We start from the raw sequence: 21728 nt of genomic DNA, 5'->3' as shown, positions 1-21728 counted from the left end.
CGTGGTGACAAAAATACAAGAAGAAGAGATAAAAAATGACAAGTTAAAGAAGAATTTGGTAAACGTCAAAAAGTTGAAAACAATTTTTTTAAAACTGAAAATATATGGTTTGTTATTAATATTCAAATTAAGTATTTAAAAATAAAAAGCGTGTGTATGAAATATGATTTAGTTACGTAAGTGTCTTTATTATCGTTCAAATGGAAGCTGTAGCAGAAAAGTTGACAAGATCAAAGAACATGTCTGAAGAATTGTCTGGAGTTACTTTTGTTATAATAATCGGAATGGGAACTCTTACTGTACTATTATTATTGTAGGATTACATTCGTCATCAAATAAACTCCATTTCCGTTATTTCCGTTACCAATAACTTTTATTTATCACGAACCGCGAGCCGAAAGCCGAAAGTACCATGGCTGAAAAAACATAAAACGCGGTATGATGGTAGCTCGACGGGGGGTCGAGTACACAGTGTAAGTAGAGCACTCAAGACGAAGAGTTGATATGCATATGACGGCATCTCATCTCTATACGACGTACGACGAAAGACGATAATATTTTTGCTATTAAGCCGCGGACCTATTTTAAGTTATAAGTAGTTATTGTTTACGTTAGTTGCATTATTCATTCCTGTAATTTACAAGTTAAACAATAAAGTGTTTGTTTCAATTCGGATCGACCCGTGGCCTATAATTATTAAACCCTAGACGACAAAGAAAAACCCTACATTTTGGGGGCTCAACCGGGATGAACGATGAACGATGAACGATGAACGATGAACGATGAACGATGAACGATGAACGATAAACGATAAACGATAAACGATAAACGATAAACGATGAACGATGAACGATAGCAGATAGCGGATAGCAGATAAAGGATAGAGGAACAGGATATTATATGATTGACGACACAACAACGCCTTGTTTACCAATACCAACTCAAGTAGATGTGCCAAGAACGAGAAACAGGAGCAAAGAGGATAAAATCTCAACCGATGAAAGATGGTAACGAATTAAAAAACTATTAAAGATGATTTGCTAAGGTAAGAGTTATTTTTCAACATTCTACCAAGCAAATAAAGACAAAGAAGATAACGTTATTTATATTTATATGACATTTGTGTTTTGAAAGTTTTGCATTTGATTATATAACAGAATTAATAGTATAGTAGATGAACTCTCAGTAAAGACGCACGTGTTTCTTATATGAATGAACTATTTTTATTTGACCTAGATTTAATTTTGTGACTATAATAAAAACATTTTGATACATTTGAACATTTATGGTATCCGGTTTTTAAACGTTTATGAGTCTTAAGAGTGAATTCCGTAATAAATAGAAATCAATTATAATAAAAATTTTATTACTCCTATTTTTTGTCGACGATATATTTCTGTTTTAGATTAGGAAAACGATAATTTATGTAGGTTTGATAGCACAAATATGCGTTATTATGGTTATTAAAAGACAATGATCATTTTTGAAAAGGTTTCATTTTTTGTATGTTTATAGTTTATATGTAGTTACATATATTTTCGGTATTGTTGGATATTTTTAAAAAAATATTTTATTATTATGGCAACTTTGGGTTCTATCGGTAATATTGGCTATAATATTACTCATGCTAAATTGAGAGTTGCTAAAATTTTACATTATATTTGTTTTACCACTGATGGTGAACCTCGAAAAACTAGAAAAGCTTTGCGTGCTTTTCCTGGATTTCGGCTTGACGACACTTCCGAACAATTTTTGAGTAAATGTCAAGACGTAAGTGAAAATTTTGATCTTCCTGATTTAATTGCGGTATGCCAAATTCTTGGTTTAAATTATAAAAATGAAAAGCATGACGTGGTTGTCCGTATTTGTTCCTTTTTGAATACCTTTATTAACGACGACGAAACTGAAGACGACGAAGAGGAGGATGACGTATCAGATATGGATGAAGACGACGAAAGACGAAAGGAAGAAAAAAGACAACTGAAAGACGAAAAAAGACAACTGGAAGACGAAAAAAGGCAACTGGAAGACGAAAAAAGACGATTGGAAGAAGAAAGACGGAAAGATGATGAAAGACGTGAAAAAGAAAAACGACGATTAGAAGAAGAAAGACGAGAAGACGATGAAAGACGTTCGGAAGACGAAAGACGTGAAGAAAAAGAAAGACGAAGACGTGAGAGAAGAAACGACGAGGATAGACGAAGACGCGAAGGGCGAAATTATGACGAAGGACGACAAATATGTGATGAAAGACGTAGATATGAACGAAATAATGACGAAGAGAGACGAAAATTCGAAGAAAGGCGAGATGACGAAGATATTTACATACATGAAGAAATTGGACAAAGGAGTTATAGCGCAAGAAATGACGCTGAAGTTAGATCCGTGAATACTGGAGCGACTGGTATAAGACGACAAGAATCATTTGCATTAAGTTTTAGAGACGTGGAGGACAGCATAAGATCATTTGATGGAAAAGACGAATATCCTATTCGCACGTGGATTATCGAATTTGAAGAAGTAGCTGAGATAACAGGGTGGAACAACCTGCAAAAATTAATCTATGCAAAAAAATGTTTAAAAGGACTCGCCAAATTGTTTGTGCAGTCAGAAAAAGGCATCAGAAATTGGCCTGAATTGAAGAGACGTTTAATAGAAGAATTTGGAGAACAGGTAAATAGTGCGCAGATACATAAAATGTTGATGACGAGACGAAAAAAATTTGATGAGACTGTACAAGAATACATGATTAAAATGAGAGAAATAGCTAATAGAGCTTACTTAGAACAAGAAGTTGTTATGCAATACATAATTGATGGAATACAAGACGAATCATCCAATAAACTAGTGCTATATGGAGCAAAAAATTTTGCAGAGTTTAAGGAGAAAATTAAACTATATGAGAGGATACGCGGTAAGAAGGCTACTGGACAAGCTCAAGTCTTTAGAGCAAATAAAGAAGGATTTAAGAAAAACGAAGACATCGTTAGAAAGGACAAAAGAGAGAAGAACGACGTGAAAAGAGAAAACAACATTACTTGTTTTAATTGTGGAAGTAGAGGTCATAAATCTAAGGATTGCCCAGATAAGTTTAAGGGAACGAAGTGCTTTGGTTGCAACAAATATGGGCATGTTTCAAGTAAATGTCCCAATAAAAATTCGACGAAGGCTACTACAGAAAACACAGCTTTAAATGTAATTGAGGTTCAGCCAAAAACAGCGGTTAAGCTAACAATTAATCAGATCACACTAACAGCTTTATTTGACACAGGAAGTGATATATGTACGATAAGAGAAGATGTTTACGATACATTCTTTAACGATATTTGTTTAACACCCAACACCATAATTTTGAAAGGCTTAGGACAAAATGCGAAAGTTAACACATTAGGATCATTCTCTACACAAGCTGACGTTAACGAAGAGAAGTTTGATCTAACATTTCATATTATCCCAAAAGCCGCGACATCTTTTCAAGCAATAATTGGAAATAATATTTTACAACAAGCATATGTTAGTATAAGAGATGATGGGATAGTAATGCATAAGAGGACGAACGAAAACTTTATTATGCACATTATGCTTGACGAAAAAGATAAAGAAGATGAAGTAAAAGTAGCACACATTGAAGACGAAAAACACAGAGAAATTGTTAGACAGTTAATGGAAAGTTATGAACCAAAGAAAACGAAGACGACAGAAATTGAAATGAAAATTGTCCTTAAAAGCGAGGAACCGATTTATGAAAGACCCAGACGATTATCTGTTTCTGAAAAAGAAGAGGTAGACAGTCAGATAAATGAATGGTTAAACGAAGGTATAATTAAACCTAGTTGTTCAGATTTTGCCAGCCCAATAGTATTGGTAAAGAAGAAGGACGGTCGGACAAGAATTTGCTGCGATTATAGAAAAGTAAATAAAAACATAATAAGAGACAGATTCCCACTTCCCCTTGTTGAAGACGTGCTTGACTGTTTACAAGGTGCAAAAATTTTTAGCACTATTGATTTAAAGAACGGATTTTTTCATGTTCCCGTAGAATTTAGTAGTACTAAGTACACATCGTTTGTGACGCCCAGCGGACAGTTTGAATTCCTCAAGTGTCCATTTGGACTATGTAACAGCCCAGCAGTATTTCAGAGGTTTATTGCTCACATTTTTAGAGAATTGACGGCTAAAAAATACGTAATTTATTATATGGATGATATTATCATTCTGAGCTCTGATATAGAAGAAGGGATATATAGATTAAAATTAGTATTGAAATTAGCACAAGAATATGGACTGGAAATTAAAAAGAAGAAATGCCAATTGCTGCAGAAAAAGGTAGAATTTTTAGGATTTATTGTGGAAGACGGAAAAATTCAACCAGGTGATGCGAAGGTCATAGCAATAAAGAAATTTCCTGAACCTAAAACTCAGAAACAAGTTCAATCTTACTTAGGGCTTACAGGTTATTTTCGAAAATTTATAGCCGGATATGCAAACATTGCAAAACCGTTAAGTGACTTACTAAGAAAAGATGAAGAATTTAGGTTTGAAGATAAGCAAAAAAAGGCTTTTGAAACGCTAAAGGAAAAACTAATAAGTGAGCCGGTGTTACACATTTATCGACAAGGTGCTTATACGGAACTTCATACTGATGCCAGCCAGCATGGTTATGGAGCATGTTTACTACAGCGATCAATTGACGATTCCAAGCTCCACCCAATATATTACATGAGTAAAAAAACCACACCTGCAGAAGAAAAGTACACCAGTTACGAGCTAGAAGTACTCGCTATTATAAGAGCGGTAAAGAAGTTTAGAATATATTTACTTGGGAACAAATTCAAAATTGTTACAGATTGTGACGCCTTTAAGCGAACTATGGACAAGAAGGACCTTACAACAAGAGTTGCACGATGGGCACTGATGCTAGAGGAGTACCAGTATGAAATTGAGCATAGAAAAGGTGCTCAGATGTCTCACGTGGATACCCTTAGCCGGTATCCAAAAGTTTTAACGGTTACAGAAGAAAATGGTGTAATACAACGAATTAAAGTGGCTCAAGATAAAGATGAGCACATTAAGGCGATAAAACAAATACTTTTGACAGAAGCATATGAAGATTTTTACTTAGAGCACGAAATATTATACAAGTATGTCAATGGATTAAAACTATTAGTTGTACCGAGAAATATGCAGACTGAGATAATAAGAAGAAGTCACGAGGTAGGACATTTTTCTGAGAAAAAAACTGAGGAAGTAATAGCTAAAGACTTTTATATACCAAAGATAAAAGAAAAAGTTAAAAATGTTATTTCTAACTGTATAGCATGTATACTGGGAAGCAAAAAGGAAGGAAAAAAGGAAGGGACACTTAACCCCATACCAAAACTAGACGGTCCACTGCACACATACCATGCGGATCATTTGGGTCCATTGCAGTCTACAAGTAAGAATTATCAGCATATACTTGTAATTATAGACGATTTTACCAAATTTGTTTGGCTTTACCCGACGAAGTCCACAACGACGAAAGAAGTTATAAGTTGTCTTGAAAAGCAACGAAGAATATTTGGAAACCCTTCTCGAATGATAACCGACCGAGGTACAGCATTTCGATCAGAGGAATTTGAAAGATATTGCCAAGAAGAAAACATTCAACATGTTCTAGTGACAACTGGAGTACCACGAGGAAACGGTCAGGTTGAACGAGTGAATAGAACAATCATCCCTGTTCTTACCAAATTGAGTTTAGAAGAACCTACGAAATGGTATAAAAATGTTGACAGGGTACAAAATGCATTGAACTCTACCTATCAACGAAGTATAGGTACTACACCTTTCGAAGTATTGGTTGGCGTAAAAATGAAAAATAAAGATGATATTCGAATCAGAGAACTCATAGAGGAAGAGGTGATTAAAATATATGATGAAGAAAGAAAAGAACTTCGAGAAAGATGTAAAGAACAAATATGTAAGGTACAAGCTGAAAACAAAAAAGGGTATAATTCTAGAAGAAAACGTGCAAAAATTTATAAGGAAAAAGATTTAGTTGCAATAAAAAGAACCCAGTTCGGCCCAGGACTTAAACTCAAGATAAAGTTCTTAGGTCCATACGAGATTGTCAAGGTTAAAGATAACGATCGTTACGATGTTGTTAAGATTGGTGAGCATGAGGGACCAATGCGAACATCAACGTGTGCTGAGTATCTTAAACCGTGGGTCGACAATGAAAGCGACGAATCCGAGTCGGATTCTGAAGAGGATGGCCGAGTGTAGGATTACATTCGTCATCAAATAAACTCCATTTCCGTTATTTCCGTTACCAATAACTTTTATTTATCACGAACCGCGAGCCGAAAGCCGAAAGTACCATGGCTGAAAAAACATAAAACGCGGTATGATGGTAGCTCGACGGGGGGTCGAGTACACAGTGTAAGTAGAGCACTCAAGACGAAGAGTTGATATGCATATGACGGCATCTCATCTCTATACGACGTACGACGAAAGACGATAATATTTTTGCTATTAAGCCGCGGACCTATTTTAAGTTATAAGTAGTTATTGTTTACGTTAGTTGCATTATTCATTCCTGTAATTTACAAGTTAAACAATAAAGTGTTTGTTTCAATTCGGATCGACCCGTGGCCTATAATTATTAAACCCTAGACGACAAAGAAAAACCCTACATTATTTATATTTGCAAAACGACAAATTCAACGATTCGCTCTTAGATCAAGAAGAGGACCACATATACCAATAGGACATGACGGGTCAAAAGTATAAGTGGAATAATTAAGAATACTTTGTACTATAATGATTCCTTGTAGGTTCTTAAACGCGAAATTGAGCGGAGAATAGATTTAATTAAGAAAATAGAATGTGAACCAGAGCTGATTACAAAGTCTGATCCAAGGTACATAGTGTGTCCAGGGCAACAAATTCCAGCACATTACTATAGATTAAAAGCTGTGGATGATGTTAAGATTTTAGGTAAATTGTAATATACAGTTCTTTGTAATGTTATTCCTAACAAAACATTTTTAGAACATGAAATTACAAAGCAAGACAACTGTCTATTCAGACATCCTAGTGAAAACTTAAGAGCATACCTTTTAACAACATTAGCAGCTCCATTAAATGGTAGTGGACAAAGACTGATACATGAATTTTGTGATATGTATGAACATGCTAGACATGACCCCAATCATTTTGGAGATGAAGAGTATCAACAATATAATAGACTACTATTAAAGTTAATTGATGCGTAAGTATATTATTAGCCTATTTGTTACAAAATGAAAGCTTTAAATATTGCATAGAAACTGTTCAACACATGTGCAGTAATAAAAGATAGAAATAAAGGAAAATGAAATAATGACTGAAATTGTTTGTATAATATTTAAAAGAAATAGAATTCATAGCATCTTTTGGACAAATATTCCAAACAGCAGTGATATGAAAATATATTAACAAGTAATTAAAACAAACACTTAGTTTTGAAATTTTATAGTGGGATATAAAAATGGAGATTTTAGGTTAGTATAAAACAAATATAGTTAAAAAACAATATGCTGAAATATTTAGTAGTTATATAGGGACAATTTTCAATGAGGGTCACAATTATAGTACATTGGATAAGAAAATAACCAAAAATTGTGTACTTGTTCATTTCAGAAAATTTTAAACTGTTTTAAATTTGTTTAAACATTATTTAGTTACTGTTTTATTCATTTCCATGCTTGTATGTTCTGATTTTAATCTACAAAAGTAAACATTAGCTTTTCTATTCTTGGTATAACTACCTCCGGGGTAACTGTGTGGAAATAGAATTAAATACCTCCCACCCCACTATTTTCTATATAATAGTCGCCCTTTTGCTAGTAGCCTTGTTTGTTTTTTCTATCTTTTTAGATTCTTTATACCCTTTCCTTTCATTTTCTGTCACATGTTAGGATTTAATCATTTCTTTATATTGTACTGTCAAAGGCTTAAGTCAATATAAATCAAAATTTATCTTATAGTAAATCTATTTCTATCCATAGTGCCCTATGATATCTCGTATTTCGCTATATGTTCATTAAGATGTTGTGTAGTGCCCTTTTGGTAGTTGCCTTGTTTGTTTTTTCTTACTTAATATACTCATTATTTCCTCCCCTTTCATTTGCTATGTCGCATATTAGGATTCATTCAGTTCTTTATTTTGTACTGTCAGAGGCCTTCTTTAAGTAAATAAATCAAAATTGGTGTTTTAGTTACTATTTTTAGATATAGTGCCATATGACATCTCATATGTAACTATATGTTCATTAATAATGAATTACTAATAACTGTTTAGTGCCTTTTTGGTAGTCACCTTGTTTGTTTTTTCTACCTTAATATCTGCATATAGTGGAAATAAGCACATAAGTCACAAAGAGCTACTTTTCAGGAGGAAGTAAAAACTGGTTTATTCAGAAATAAGACAACATAAAATAACACTCCTTCATGAACCAAACATTTTTACATTTTACACCAAATACACTAGATTCAAATAAAATAAACAGTATAAATATTGATTTTTAAGTGACTTGTTGCATTTGGCACTAGAAACAAATATATAATATTGACTGATGTGATCTGCCACACAGTAAGAAACAAAAATGCCTTCTACTTTTCTTAAAATTAACCACAAAACAAGTAAGTTATTATAGTGATAAGAACTAAAACAATAAAAGACTTAAACAAAAATCTCACAAGATCCCACATAAGAATGTCAAAAGTTGGAGTTTTTGGAATTTTTCAATTTTGATTATTATTGTCGGCATCCATTTCATTCAAATCTGGATCTGTCGATACAGTTAAGTCAGATGAAGGTAAACTCCTATAAAACTGACGAAAAACAGGTGGAATAAATTCTAGTAGAGACAACAGATCAGCCTTCTTTTCTTTTGATATTGGCAATAAAGTGTTTCTCATTTTTTGGACATTGCCACCATCAGCTAACCATTTTTCGGATGTTTTCTGTCGCAAAAACGACACCACCTGGTATGGTTCATAACCATCGAAGCTGGTTTTAAATTGGATGTTACCAAACCGTTTGCTGTACTTTAAGGTAAGCACAGGTTGCCACTTAAAATCGTTCTGTACAACGTCTTTTGTTCTTTTCACTAAAGGTCCTTTCAACATATTTGAAAAGCTGATATGACAAGCTGATACCAATCATGGGGATAGGCTATCAAAATACTGCTTTTTTGTTTTTTCCTTTCAATTACAGCATGATCAGCATCCACTTCCATGTGTGAGTGTCCAGGCAACATGGATTTATGTTCAATTGTGCAAATTCTTGGAGACTTTCAAAGCTAACGTTAGCATTGCCGCTACATACTAGTTTTTGTTTTGTCTTCCGCATGTATCCGAATATAGTATTACTGTTGTAATTCCATCAGGTAAATTTTGGATATGTTTAAAAATACATGAAACTATTTTGTTGGCCCCACGAGCAGCAGTAGACTTATGCTACATGTAGCAATGTGATTAGTTAGTTTTATTGTCATGAATTGTTAAACTATAAGTCCAAAGTTGGCATTTGTAAAAGGCAATGGCATTTGACAGGAGCTAAGTACTGCTGTAGATCCAACGTTAAACATTGGACATTTTCATTTTCTTTTGCTATTTGTTTATCTCTTGCTTTTTGTTTATGTTTCATCTGCTAAAAATAATTGGTAGTCTCGCTCATTAGTAAGTTCACACTTTGCCTCATCATCTGTAGCAAAATCTATTTTTAGCTTAAACTTGTCGCATTCATCAAAAGTATCCAATTTTCTTGGTTTAATCGCTAATCTTAAAGCATGCAATTCTTGACTGTAATAACGATATGACACTCCACTTGGATATACTTCTCGGTAAAGGTCGTACATCATTTTCATTGTAAAGTGCGACGGTAGATACTTTCTATTATTTTCTCGTGTCGTGTAATGGCTTTCATGTGTCGGAAATGACAATAAATGTGTACGAACATTATCCATTGTTTCTTGTAGAGAATTTGGATGGAGGAGTTGCACATCGAACAGAAGAGGTTAACCTGGTACGGACATGTCAGAAGAGCAGACCAAAATCGGTGGATAAATAGAATAACAGAGTGGAGCCCGATAGGAAGAAGAAAGAGAGGCAGACCCCGAAGATCTTTCAGAGATGAAGTGGACGAAGCAATGAGTAAAAGAAACCTACAGGAAGGGGACAGGGGACTGGCTAAACAGGAAAAATTGGAGAAAACGGTTGAGTGAAGGAATACAGTGAAAACTGTGGAAATCCTTGTATATATATATGAGTTGCACATCCCCTCTCGTCATCACTAATAAATCCAGATAATGAACTGCGTTTCTTGCGACAAACTAAATTAATAAAATTATCTGTTTCACTAAATGTGTTGAGAAAACAAGTTTTGCACGTTTGTATTCGTTTACCATCAATTTCTAAGAAATATCTGTTGGTTGTAAGTCTATATTTATGGCGATTAGGGTCTTCTGTTCGAAGTTTACTGACGGCTTTATCAATCTTTACCAGTGATATAATGTATGCTGCTCTTTTATTGTACGAATTAAATTTCCAATATTCCTTAAAAAAGAATAAGTCTCTTTTCATCAAGAATTTTAACTCGGCACTGTCGTCTACAGTTTGGCAAATGCAACATATTTTGCAACATATTTCTTTCTCTTTGTCTCTTTCCACTTTTAGTGGTGTAAGGCAGTCCAGCATTTCGTTTTTCCGTTCTTTCACACCAAATTTTTCTAAAATCATTTTTAATTCCATGTGTTCTAATTCGACGATTAAATGCAACAGACGGTCCTGCTTTATCTTGAAAATCAGTTTGGAGAAGAGGTCTACTATTTCCATGGTCTGGCTTAATAGACTTATTTTTATGCTGGTTTGTTACATCATCAAGTGCTGTAGACGGCCCTGCCTCACAATCAAAATCAACCATTTGGAAACGATGCTTCTTGTTATTACTACTGGGATCAAATGTAGGGTCTTTATCAGAATCATCTTCACTTTCGATCCATTCATACAACTCGTTTTCTAAAACAATATTACTCTGTCACTCTCCTAGTTAAAATGTAACCATTTGAAAATATGCATAAACTTATTACTGATAATAAATTTCAAGTATTTAAAAAAAAGCTTACCCTCATTTAAAACGTCTCCTTGTTTGCGTGCCATTTTCACAAGTTTTTTACTTCCAGCACTCATAGTTGCACCTTCCGAAAAAATGATAATAAATACGTTCCAATACAAATTCTGATAAACAACTGATGAACGTCGACACAATGGCCGGCAGTTCCAACCATTCTAGAAACACAACGCAAACAATATTGGCGGCGACGTACAAGAGGTACTCCTACAATACACACGCAACACACGAATTATGAATGTTCTTGGGAAAAACACTTTTTTAAAAACTGAACTTCACAATTATATCTTTTATTTCGACTTACAAAGATTTTAGTAACAACAATAATAATTTAAATCAGACTGAAAAATATTGATTTTAACATGGTGTTTTTATAATTTATTAATTGCTGATCTTGCTGTTCAATACGTCGCAATTTAGTCCAGAATGTTCAAGCGGTAGCCCCGTGTTGGAATCCACGTGGTGGAACTTACTGGATGGTAGCGGTCATTGTACTGTAACTACTCCATCCCCTGAAGAAGTTTTGTGAGGGACGAACAGAACTGTTGAGTTGGCCTCTTCTGGAGTTTCGTCGCTAGGTTTTTTTGTTATTTGTTTTATACCTGTAACATATATAGAGGCAGATTATTGTAATAAAGATATATAAAGGAGTCATCCAAAAATGGTTATGGCTATGGTTCCATAATTTCGGATTAATTGTCTCTAGATGTTCATCTTCCTTAGAGAATTGATGATTCAAATCCTTTTGAATTTGAATTTAATCGCTGTTTGAATATCTATGGTCCTTATTTTGGGAAGCATTAGCGGTTGCTCTGGGATGGTTGTCCTTGAATTTATGTAACTCTGGATTGGGGTTTTGAATTTGTATCTGGGCGGAAGATTGATGAGATAAGTTTGGACGGATAAGTTAAGATTAATAAGATAGGACAAGAAAATGAAGGACAAATATAATACACGAAAAAGGTAATGGCTAAGTCCATTTTGAACTGCTGTGGTCTTTGCGTCGTACTGGTTTCAATTCTGTCAAATTCTTCTTTTATTGGTAGTAGTTTGAAAAAGTATATGAAATCGTGTGTACTAGTATGAATCTTTGCTTGTCCCAGGTTGAGGGGAATTAATCCTGGGTTGTCTTTCAGGTTCTTGATCTTCTCTTCTTCTCTCATCGTCAGAGTGATCCTGTGCGGACGGTTTAGAATTAGTTTTTGATTTAGGTTGATGTTTTATGTTTTTCTTGTGAACTGTAGTTTTTGATGTTTTTACAGTCACTTCGTTATTTCTTTTTATATGTTTTGCGGAATATCGCGGAAGTAATTTATTTCTGGTAACTGTTTTTCGTGTATAGATTTTTGTGCTTGGTTTATACGTAATAGGGTCTTGTCTTGATTTATTTCTATTTTCAATGACTTTATTTTTATTCTCTTGTATTTGTTGGTTTACTTCCTTATATAATTCCTTTGTTATCTCTCTATGATTTTGGATATAATTGTTCAGTATTACTTTCTGTATGTCAACGTCAAAGGGATCTTTTGCGTCGATATGTCCGTTTAATATGTCGATGGGTCTTAACTTCGTTGCTGAATGTATGGAATTATTGTACCCAATTATAGCGTATAGCATTTGTTCTTTAATCGAGAGCTTTGCTTTGGTGTTCCTTAGGATTCGAAGATGTTCGATTAACGTAGAATGAAATCTCTCAATCATCCCGTTGGATTGCGGATTCTCTGGTGTTGTATAGTGGATTGAGATTTTATGAGAGTCTACAAATTCTTGTATTACTCCATTTTTAAATTCCGTACCATTATCGGCTACTATCATTGTTGGGAGTCCATGATGTGTTATAAAAATCAATAGGGCGTTGAGTACATTGATTGCATTTCCTCCATTTATTGGGTAGGCTTGCCCATACTTCGAAAATGCGTCTATTATGGTTAGAAACTTCTGTCCATCAGCCTGGAATAAATCAATGTGAACTATTTCCAGTGGTTTAGTGGGAGTTGGTGTAACCATAAATTTTGGTTTGGGAGGAAGTCTGTCGTATTTATTTTCTTGACATATATCACAAAAGTTTATGATATCTTCTATGTCCTTCTTCATATTAGGCCAGTAATATCGTTTCCTTATTTGACTTTCTGTTTCAGCTATTCCTCCATGGTTCGTTTTTCCTTCATGATAGTTTTTTATAATCTCTTTTTGTTGTTCTTCTAGGTTAACATCTTCCAATAAAAGATTGCACTTTACTAAGTCATATGCGTTGTGTTTAAAAGTTTTCCTGATAATTTCGCAAATTTCTGCAAAAATTTCTTCTTCTGCTTCAAATAAAATTGCATACTTCTTCTTCGGGCTGAGGTGTTCCTTAAAAATTTTTATGGTATCAGCTTTTAACTGATCTTTCGACAGCTGGATATGATAACGTCTTTTATTCGGAAAGGTTTGTATAATTGCTGGAGGTCGTGGATTGTAGTTGACGATTTTGACTATAATTTGGTTATTGTAGAAATTAAGTGGTTTTTCCGAAATAGGTATACCAAGAATTGGGTTTTCTACTGCTGTATGTATTGTTTCATTTCCGTCTTCGTCCATGTTTTGATCTTCGTTTTCGACAGTGCCTTCTGGTATGTTTTGATCTTCGTTTTCAACAGTATCTTCTGGGATGTTTTCTGGAAATAATTCTGTTGCTTTTTCTTCTACAATCTCGTCGATTATTCGATCTGCATCTGGATTATTAGTCGTTGACCATCCATCGTCTTCCATGTCTACTAAATCATCAAAGACTTCCTTAATTTGTGAATCGATGTCCTTAGTTTCCTTTGTGTGTATTTCGATTCGAGAGAGTGCGTCCGCATTTGTATTAGCTTTGCCTTTTTTGTAAATTACTTCGTAGTCAAATTCTTCTAATTTTAATCTCCAACGTACTAGTTTGGAGTTGGGTTCCTTTAGGGAGAATAGATATTGCAAAGGACGGTGGTCTGAAAGTATTTTAAATTTTCTTCCAAATAGGTAAGGTCGAAAATACTTAGTTGCCCACACCATTGCTAACATTTCCTTTTCTATTGTGGAGTACTTGGTTTCGGTTTCATTTAGTGTCCTGGAAGCAAAGGCAATTGGTTTATCACTGCCAACTGGTCCTTGGGAAAGTACTGCACCGATAGCGAAGTTACTGGCATCTGTTGTGAGGTTAAACGGTTTGGAAAAATCTGGATATTGCAATAATGGCTCATTCATTAATAATTTCCTGCACGTTTCAAAGCATTCTACGAATTCGGGTGTATGATCGATCTTTGCATCCTTTTTTAAGCATCTTGTTAGAGGTTTTGTGATTTTTGCGAAGTCTCGAATAAACTTCCTGTAATATCCCAGTAGTCCAAGAAATGCTCTTATTTCTTTCGCTGTTTTCGGTATTGGATATTTTTCTATTGCTTCAATTTTCGCTGGATTCGGTTTTATGCCTTCTTGTGTGACTACGTGTCCTAGAAAATTAACTTGCTTTTTTAAGAATTCGCATTTGTCGACTTGGATTTTTAGTCGGGCTTCTCTTAGTCGTTGAAATACTTTTGTGAGATTTACTATGTGTTCCTGTAGTGATGTTGAATATACTATTACGTCGTCCATATAGACGAGGCATATTTCTCCTTGAAGTCCCTTCAATACGTTGTCCATCATACGTTGGAACGTGGACGGAGCGTTCTTAAGTCCAAAAGGCATTCTTAAATATTCATAGTGTCCATTTTCCACATTAAATGCTGTTTTGGGAATGTCTTCTTCAGCCATCTCGATTTGGTGAAATCCGCTTGCTAAGTCGAGGGTCGTAAAATATTGACATCTTCCCAATTTGTCCAAAATATCGCTAATGTGAGGAATTCTGTATCGGTCGTCAATTGTCTTCTCGTTGACCTTTCTATAATCTACCACTATTCTCCACTTTATTTTACCGGATGAATCTGGTTTCTTTGCCACGACCCAAATAGGCGAGGACCATGGCGATTGACTTGGTCGAATGATCCCTTGCTCTAACATTGAAGAGATTTGTTTCTTTACTTCTTCCTTGTGCACATACGGATACCGGTATGATTTCGTATATACAGGCTCCTCATCCTTGGTTCTGATGTGGTGTTTAACTTCGTTAGTAAAGCTGAGAGGAGTGTCTGGTTGGTGAAATATATCGGAGAATTTTCGGCATAGGTGGCGAACTTGTTCCTCTTCTTCTTCGTTAAGATGTTCGGTTTTAATTAAGTCGTCGATATCTTGTCTGTAGTCTGGTCCGGAGGTTGTTTCCATGGAATATATATGGAAATCTTGAATGTCTATTTTATTGCTTTCGAGTGGTTCCATAAGAGAAAGATGAATGGGTTCTGACGTGAAGTTGGCAATTTCGGTCCAGGCGAGGTGGTTCTCGGCGTTAGTAAGGGCTTCTCGTACTACAACGCCTTGTACTTTTTGGGTAGGAATAATGATGGTTCCTTTTTCTTCTTTGACAGGAATTTTCACTTGGCTAATAGAATTTGCTTCCAAATGAATGGAATAAAATTGTGTTTTATTTGTTTCGTAATATTTAATGGGGATTGTAGAATCTTTTGTAACTAGAAGCGATTTAGGGAAGTTTAATTGGGCTTCGAAGAGTTTTAGATTGTCGAGGCCAATAAGACCATCGAAAGTTTGGTGAAACTTAAAGAGGTAAAATTTCATTTTGCTGTCAGAATTAAATTCTGAAAATGATGGAATTTCGGCACAATATTTTTGGGAATAGTTTTGAAAAATTGATGTGACGACAAAGGGTTCATGTTTTATGTAACTTGGAAAATATGAAGAAGCTATTTCTGGGTTAAGAAATGACTTTGTGGATCCTGTATCGATTAAAAGTCGTAAAGAAGGCTTAGAGATTTCGATGTAGGGTAGCTCCTTCTTGTCGGGAAATGAATGAAGTTCAATTACGTTCCGATTGCTTCTGGTGGGTCCTCTCGAAAATTTACGTTTTCTTCGTATTCGTTTGGTTGATTTTCGTATGTATCTTGTAGAAAATTGTCGTATTCAGGTTCGTAGTAATCATTGTAGTTGGCATTCTCTTCTTGCTCATCTCCGTGGCATTGTATATTGTAAAGTTCTTCTACGGTGAATTTTGGCTGTGCTCGGTAATTTGGTGTAAAATTTGGACGGCCTCTGGTTGTGGTTTCTGATATTCCACTCATAGGTGTTGGTCTAGACTGTTTTGACTGTCCAGGTTTGGGTGCCCATACATTTGACTGGTTCTGGATCCTGAATGCTGGAGGGTTTGAATTTTGTCTAAATTGATCGAAGTTTTGTTGCCGATGTGGTTGCTGAAATTGATTCTGCGGATAGAATTGTCTCATTGGTTGCTGCCATCGTGGAGGTGCAAAATTTGTCTGTTGGTACAATGGTTTTTGGATCTGTACAGGCATCTGCTGTCTCTGAGGTCGGCGTTCTTGATAATTTTCACTTCTTCCTGATGTTGAAGGTTGACTTATTTGATTTTTTTGAAGATATCGAACATTATTTTCTTCCTGTACGTACTGTATTGCCGTGGCTAAACTTCCTGGTCTCATTGCTCTGATAACAGAGCCCATTGGTTCTCGTAGGCCTGCTAAGAATGTTGTAAGAGCTTGTTGACGGAAAAATTCTTGTTTGCTCCTTTTAATATCGGCATTTATCGTATGTAATTCTAGGTAGTTATTAATACAGCTTAAAAGTCCCATGATTTTTTCGTAAAAATGCATAATAGATTCTGTCGAGCCTTGTCTTAAATTTACTAGATCCCTTGTAAGCGAATTTTCGTCTCTCTGGTCTCCAAAATTTTGAATTAATGCGTTTTTTATTTCGTCCCAACTTTCGCATCCATATACAGATATAACTTCCTTGGCTCTACCTGTTAATTTACTGATAATACCATGAAGCAAAAATTTGTTTTGTATATTAGCTGCATTAAGTCTGTCATAATAATGGTTTAGAAGTATTGTAGAAACTTTAATAAATTCATGTAATTCATTTGGATTTCCGTCAAAATTTGGAAGAATGCATAAATTTTTAACGTCAAATTGTGGAACTGCCATATTTTAAAAATTTTCAATATAATATATAGTCAATAGTCAAATCGGTATAGTAATTTTCAATAATCAATATATAAATATGTAAATCTTAATCTACTTATTTTCTATCTATTAATCTCTATGTTTATTAATATATAGTATTTATTAAGCTATTCAATTTTGTCTAAATCTGACTCTAAAGTCAATCTAAGGACTTAGAGGAGATATTTTTAAATTACTTTAATCTTTGTTAATCTATTCAAATCTTTGTTTTATTTATCTTCTAATTTAGCTCTGATTCAATCTAAGGACTCAGAGGAGTCTGATTTATTAAAAATTCTTTCAAAATCTAATCTTCTTAATTCTAAGTAATAATAAAATCGCTTACAGGATAAAGACGATGCCGATGTGCATTCCTTTGCTCCTGAAGACTTCTTCTAAATTCTAATTTTCTAATTCCCTCGGGTGAACTCTGCAGACGGTTTCCCTGGGGCTGGTTCTTGGAACAGTGGACAAACACTTAAAAGTGACGAGGATCTATAAAGACTCTTCCACTTCCGTACTGACTCTGCGCCAATTATGAATGTTCTTGGGAAAAACACTTTTTTAAAAACTGAACTTCACAATTATATCTTTTATTTCGACTTACAAAGATTTTAGTAACAACAATAATAATTTAAATCAGACTGAAAAATATTGATTTTAACATGGTGTTTTTATAATTTATTAATTGCTGATCTTGCTGTTCAATACGTCGCAATTTAGTCCAGAATGTTCAAGCGGTAGCCCCGTGTTGGAATCCACGTGGTGGAACTTACTGGATGGTAGCGGTCATTGTACTGTAACTCACGTTAAGCATAAGTCTGACTTATGTGATTTTTCACTGCAAAATTGGTAGTGTAAAACTACTTAAGTCTGACTTATATTATTTTACCCACCTCATAATAAATCATTTCGACTAATGTGTATATACACAATCATTTTTAACCTATTTACGTTTCGTTATTGACTTATATGAATTTACACAATCATGCATTCGTAGTTATTGTCGACGAATATGACTTAAAAAAATGCGATTTTTTGACTTATGTGCTTATTCACACACTCCAATCGGACCAATAACAACAGAGATATAATGTAATGCCCTTTGGCAATGCTACAAAATGAGTTTTTTCTGTCTTAACATATTCGCTACCCCCTCTACTCTCCAATGATGTATCATACGTCAAGATCCGACGAACTATTCTACCCTAACATAAAATGCTCAAAAATGAGCAGAATGAACCTTAGCATTTTCTTATAGGATTTTATATGGGAAATGAAGCAGAAACGGTATAGCAGCCTTTTTACAGGAATAGCTGTTACTTAATTTTATTTAATTGCTATTTAATTTTCCGTCATTCTATTAAAGTTGATTTAATTTTATTTAATTCTATTTACCTTTATTTAATTTTATTTAGTTTTTGTTTTATTTTATTTTGGTAAAGCGTTGATGTTTGTTAACTTCATGTTATTTTTATAGTAAGTGTATGTGTGTACCTTACCCAATGACATATAATAAATATATAATAATAATATATATACATTACAGTAAGGTAATGGGATGCAATAAACCATCGCATAGACCAGGATACCACAGTCACGTTAAAATTCTCGGTTAAATAGTCCTCACTGGCATGCAGAACATTTTTTTTCTCAGTCACATACACTCAGACGGCAGGCAACTTGTTAACACTACCATTAAATTATAAAATCAGTGTTTTCCATGTTTTGGTTTACGAACTGACATAGTTTTTTCCTTCCCTATTTTGATATGGAAAGGACCTTGCTTTGTATTCCTTCTTCCCTTCTATGTGGTATTTTATTTCGTTGTTCAGTCCTATATCAGTCTCTTTGTACAATAATTATGCAATAGCTTGCTACTATTGTTGTTTCTGACGTTTCATCTATTGTTACTTTTCTTATGCTTGTTAGAAGTTTGTTTTACTTTCTCCTTTCATCTCAGTAGTTTTTGAATCTTAGATGGTTACAGTTTGAGTCATGATTTATTCCTGTATTTTATTATTTTTAGTAAGTAAACATTAAAACAAGCTGTAATTTTATATCTTAATTCCTTGTTCTTCAAATCACAAAATTTTACTTACATTAACTTCTCTTTCAATTTGGTTGTACTCATTTTTTATGATTTGTCCTCTTTATGCCCTTTTGTACATTTTACTTCTCCACATCTTCAATAAAATGGTGAAGACTGAATTATGTATATAATGTATTAATAAATAAATATTTTTAGAGCCAAACTTCTTAAGTCATATAATACGAGTAGAAAATCATCACCAAATCGTACACCCCAACGAAGACATGCAGCTGAAAGAAGAAATATACATCCCCACTATAATGCTGAAGAAGAAATACTTAGTGTTTCAGAACGTCTTGACTCAAGACCAACATCTTTATCCATTCTAGCTTCTGCAGATGATGAAACGTCTGTCTAATATATATAAATATGTTGTATAATATACAACTTTTTAATTTAAGTATATTTTTTCTTGTAATTATATTTCATATATTAAAGTAATATATGTATCATATAACCTTTATTTTTGTTTTTAATACCTGTATTTACTTAAGGTAATTTAAAACTAATAATACTAAATAATTTGGAAACAAAAAAATCGGTTGCCTGTAAAGTCGGTTTTACGGGCGAAAATTTTACGTGACAACGTCTTTTTCTCGGTAGAATATTTATTGATATGAATATTATTAAATTGCACAATAGGAAAAAGGAATTGAATGAAAATAAGAATTGCACAAATTTTAACTATAGAAATATATTTTGTTTACTAAAACATTGTACATGTAAACTTAAACTTAACTAATTTCTATTTGAGTGATTTTGTTGAGGATAGGACGATGATAGGAGAAATATGAAATGAAAGGAAGTGTTTCTGCTGTAATGTGTCTTGAACGCCAAGAACGCTCGAGAAAGACAGAGGCACAAGCACGGAAGCACGCACCGATTCAACGCGCCTAATTCTCTAGTGCTGCGCGCGCAGCGGACCGATCATGTTTGAGTGGGAGAGAGACGCAAGGCATTCGCCGGTCCGGCGGGCCTCTCTCTTGTTCGGTGACTCACTGTAACAGACGTGAGCGGACGTTACACTTTTTCATGAATGACTCCGAGCCACAACCTAATTTAAGACGTTGTCACGTCAAAATATTTTGTGAAAAATAATGCTTTCATATGTGTAAACACTGAATTATATCCATGAACCTGTCAGATTCATAGTGTACAAAAAGTTTATAATCACCCTTCTGAAAAGGACTTCCAAATTTTTATGTACAATACCTATGACAACACTGAAACTTCTAGAATAGTAGTGTCCAGAAAGGCAAATGTAATTCTTCTATCATGGTAAAAAAATTTTATACCTCAAGATTGCCTGTAAGTGTCACAAAAAAAAGATTTAGTCACATTATGTTCAAAAAAGATAATTCCTTCAAGGTATCACAAAGAATACCTTGAAATACTCTCCAGTACATATAAAGTGGATGTTATTGATGATAAGTCAACAGATTCACAAAACTAATTACTTGATAATTATTGTTGATTCTTATATTTTTCTGAAATTTAACAATAAATAAAAATGTTTGATTTTTTTACTATTAAAAATACGAAAGTTTCAAATAACTGAAAGCTGTACTTTATTTAAAAAATGTATCCCACAGAGAACGTCAAGACATGTACAGGTAACAGGAAAAGCAAATAATAGCATGCGACAGTTGCCGTTCAAGGATACACATTGCAGAAAAATCTACTTCTACAGAAAATAGCAATTCACAGACAACAGCCAATTCAGTTTTTGTACAACATGAAGTACATTACTTTTTATACATCATTGTATCGAACAAAAATTTACTTTACCCTCGCTTAAGAAGCGTAGTGATATGTCAGAAGCTATATTTATATATAAGGTCATACATGGATTTATTGATTGTCCAAACCAGTTAAGCCAAATTAACTTTTAACGTTCACCATCAAGCTTTACATTACCACAGTGTTTTCAATATTACTTTCCACAGAGCAACCTATGGTATTCACAACCCATTGGATAGATACATGGGGCTATTAAATGTTCTCGATTTTGATATTTTCAATATAAACTTAATTCAGTTAAAAAGATCTCGTGCTTTGTGATATGTATATTGGGATTGTTGAATTTTGTTCTTATTATATTTTGTTTGTTTTTTCAGTATGTAAGATTTTTAGTTTCATTTCATCTCATGTTTTAAACTTTTTAATATTGATTTTATGATAACCCATATAGCTTTAATAGATTTGGAAAAAGCATATGACAGTCTACCGATCTCCCAACTATGGATAGAAATGTGAAAATAACTTGAAAATAAACCCAATTCTTATTAACGCCACTCAAAAATACTACGAACAAAACTTTGCAAGAATTAAAATGGGACAAGAAATCACCTCTCCTTTTCAAACAACAAAGGGACTAAGACAAGGCTGCTGTCTGTCA

At 34.0% G+C, this 21728-nt stretch overlaps 1 protein-coding gene across 1 annotated transcript; it reads left to right on the top strand.

Moving 5' to 3' along the window:
• The first annotated feature begins 3 nt into the window (after positions 1-3).
• Positions 4-19791, top strand: LOC140443880 (protein C1orf43 homolog). Its single transcript, XM_072535375.1, has 5 exons — positions 4-307; positions 6678-6768; positions 6819-6981; positions 7036-7255; positions 19487-19791. The coding sequence occupies exons 1-5, from the start codon at positions 201-203 to the stop codon at positions 19686-19688; spliced, it is 783 nt and encodes a 260-aa protein (XP_072391476.1). The 5' UTR covers positions 4-200; the 3' UTR covers positions 19689-19791.
• Positions 19792-21728: the final 1937 nt, after the last annotated feature.

This window comes from Diabrotica undecimpunctata, chromosome 6 (genome assembly GCF_040954645.1).
Source record: "Diabrotica undecimpunctata isolate CICGRU chromosome 6, icDiaUnde3, whole genome shotgun sequence".
Classification (NCBI taxonomy): domain Eukaryota; kingdom Metazoa; phylum Arthropoda; class Insecta; order Coleoptera; family Chrysomelidae; genus Diabrotica; species Diabrotica undecimpunctata.
This window is presented reverse-complemented; position numbering and strand designations above follow the sequence as displayed.

What these genes read in the sequence shown, in the direction of transcription:
- LOC140443880 (XM_072535375.1), top strand. Translation starts at nt 201, where the DNA reads ATGGAAGCTGTAGCAGAAAAGTTGACAAGATCAAAGAACATGTCTGAA. An exon ending in GGAACTCTTACTGTACTATT is followed by an intron (nt 308 to 6,677) that starts ATTATTGTAGGA and finishes GAAAAACCCTAC; the next exon opens with ATTATTTATATTTGCAAAAC. An exon ending in TAGGACATGACGGGTCAAAA is followed by an intron (nt 6,769 to 6,818) that starts GTATAAGTGGAA and finishes GATTCCTTGTAG; the next exon opens with GTTCTTAAACGCGAAATTGA.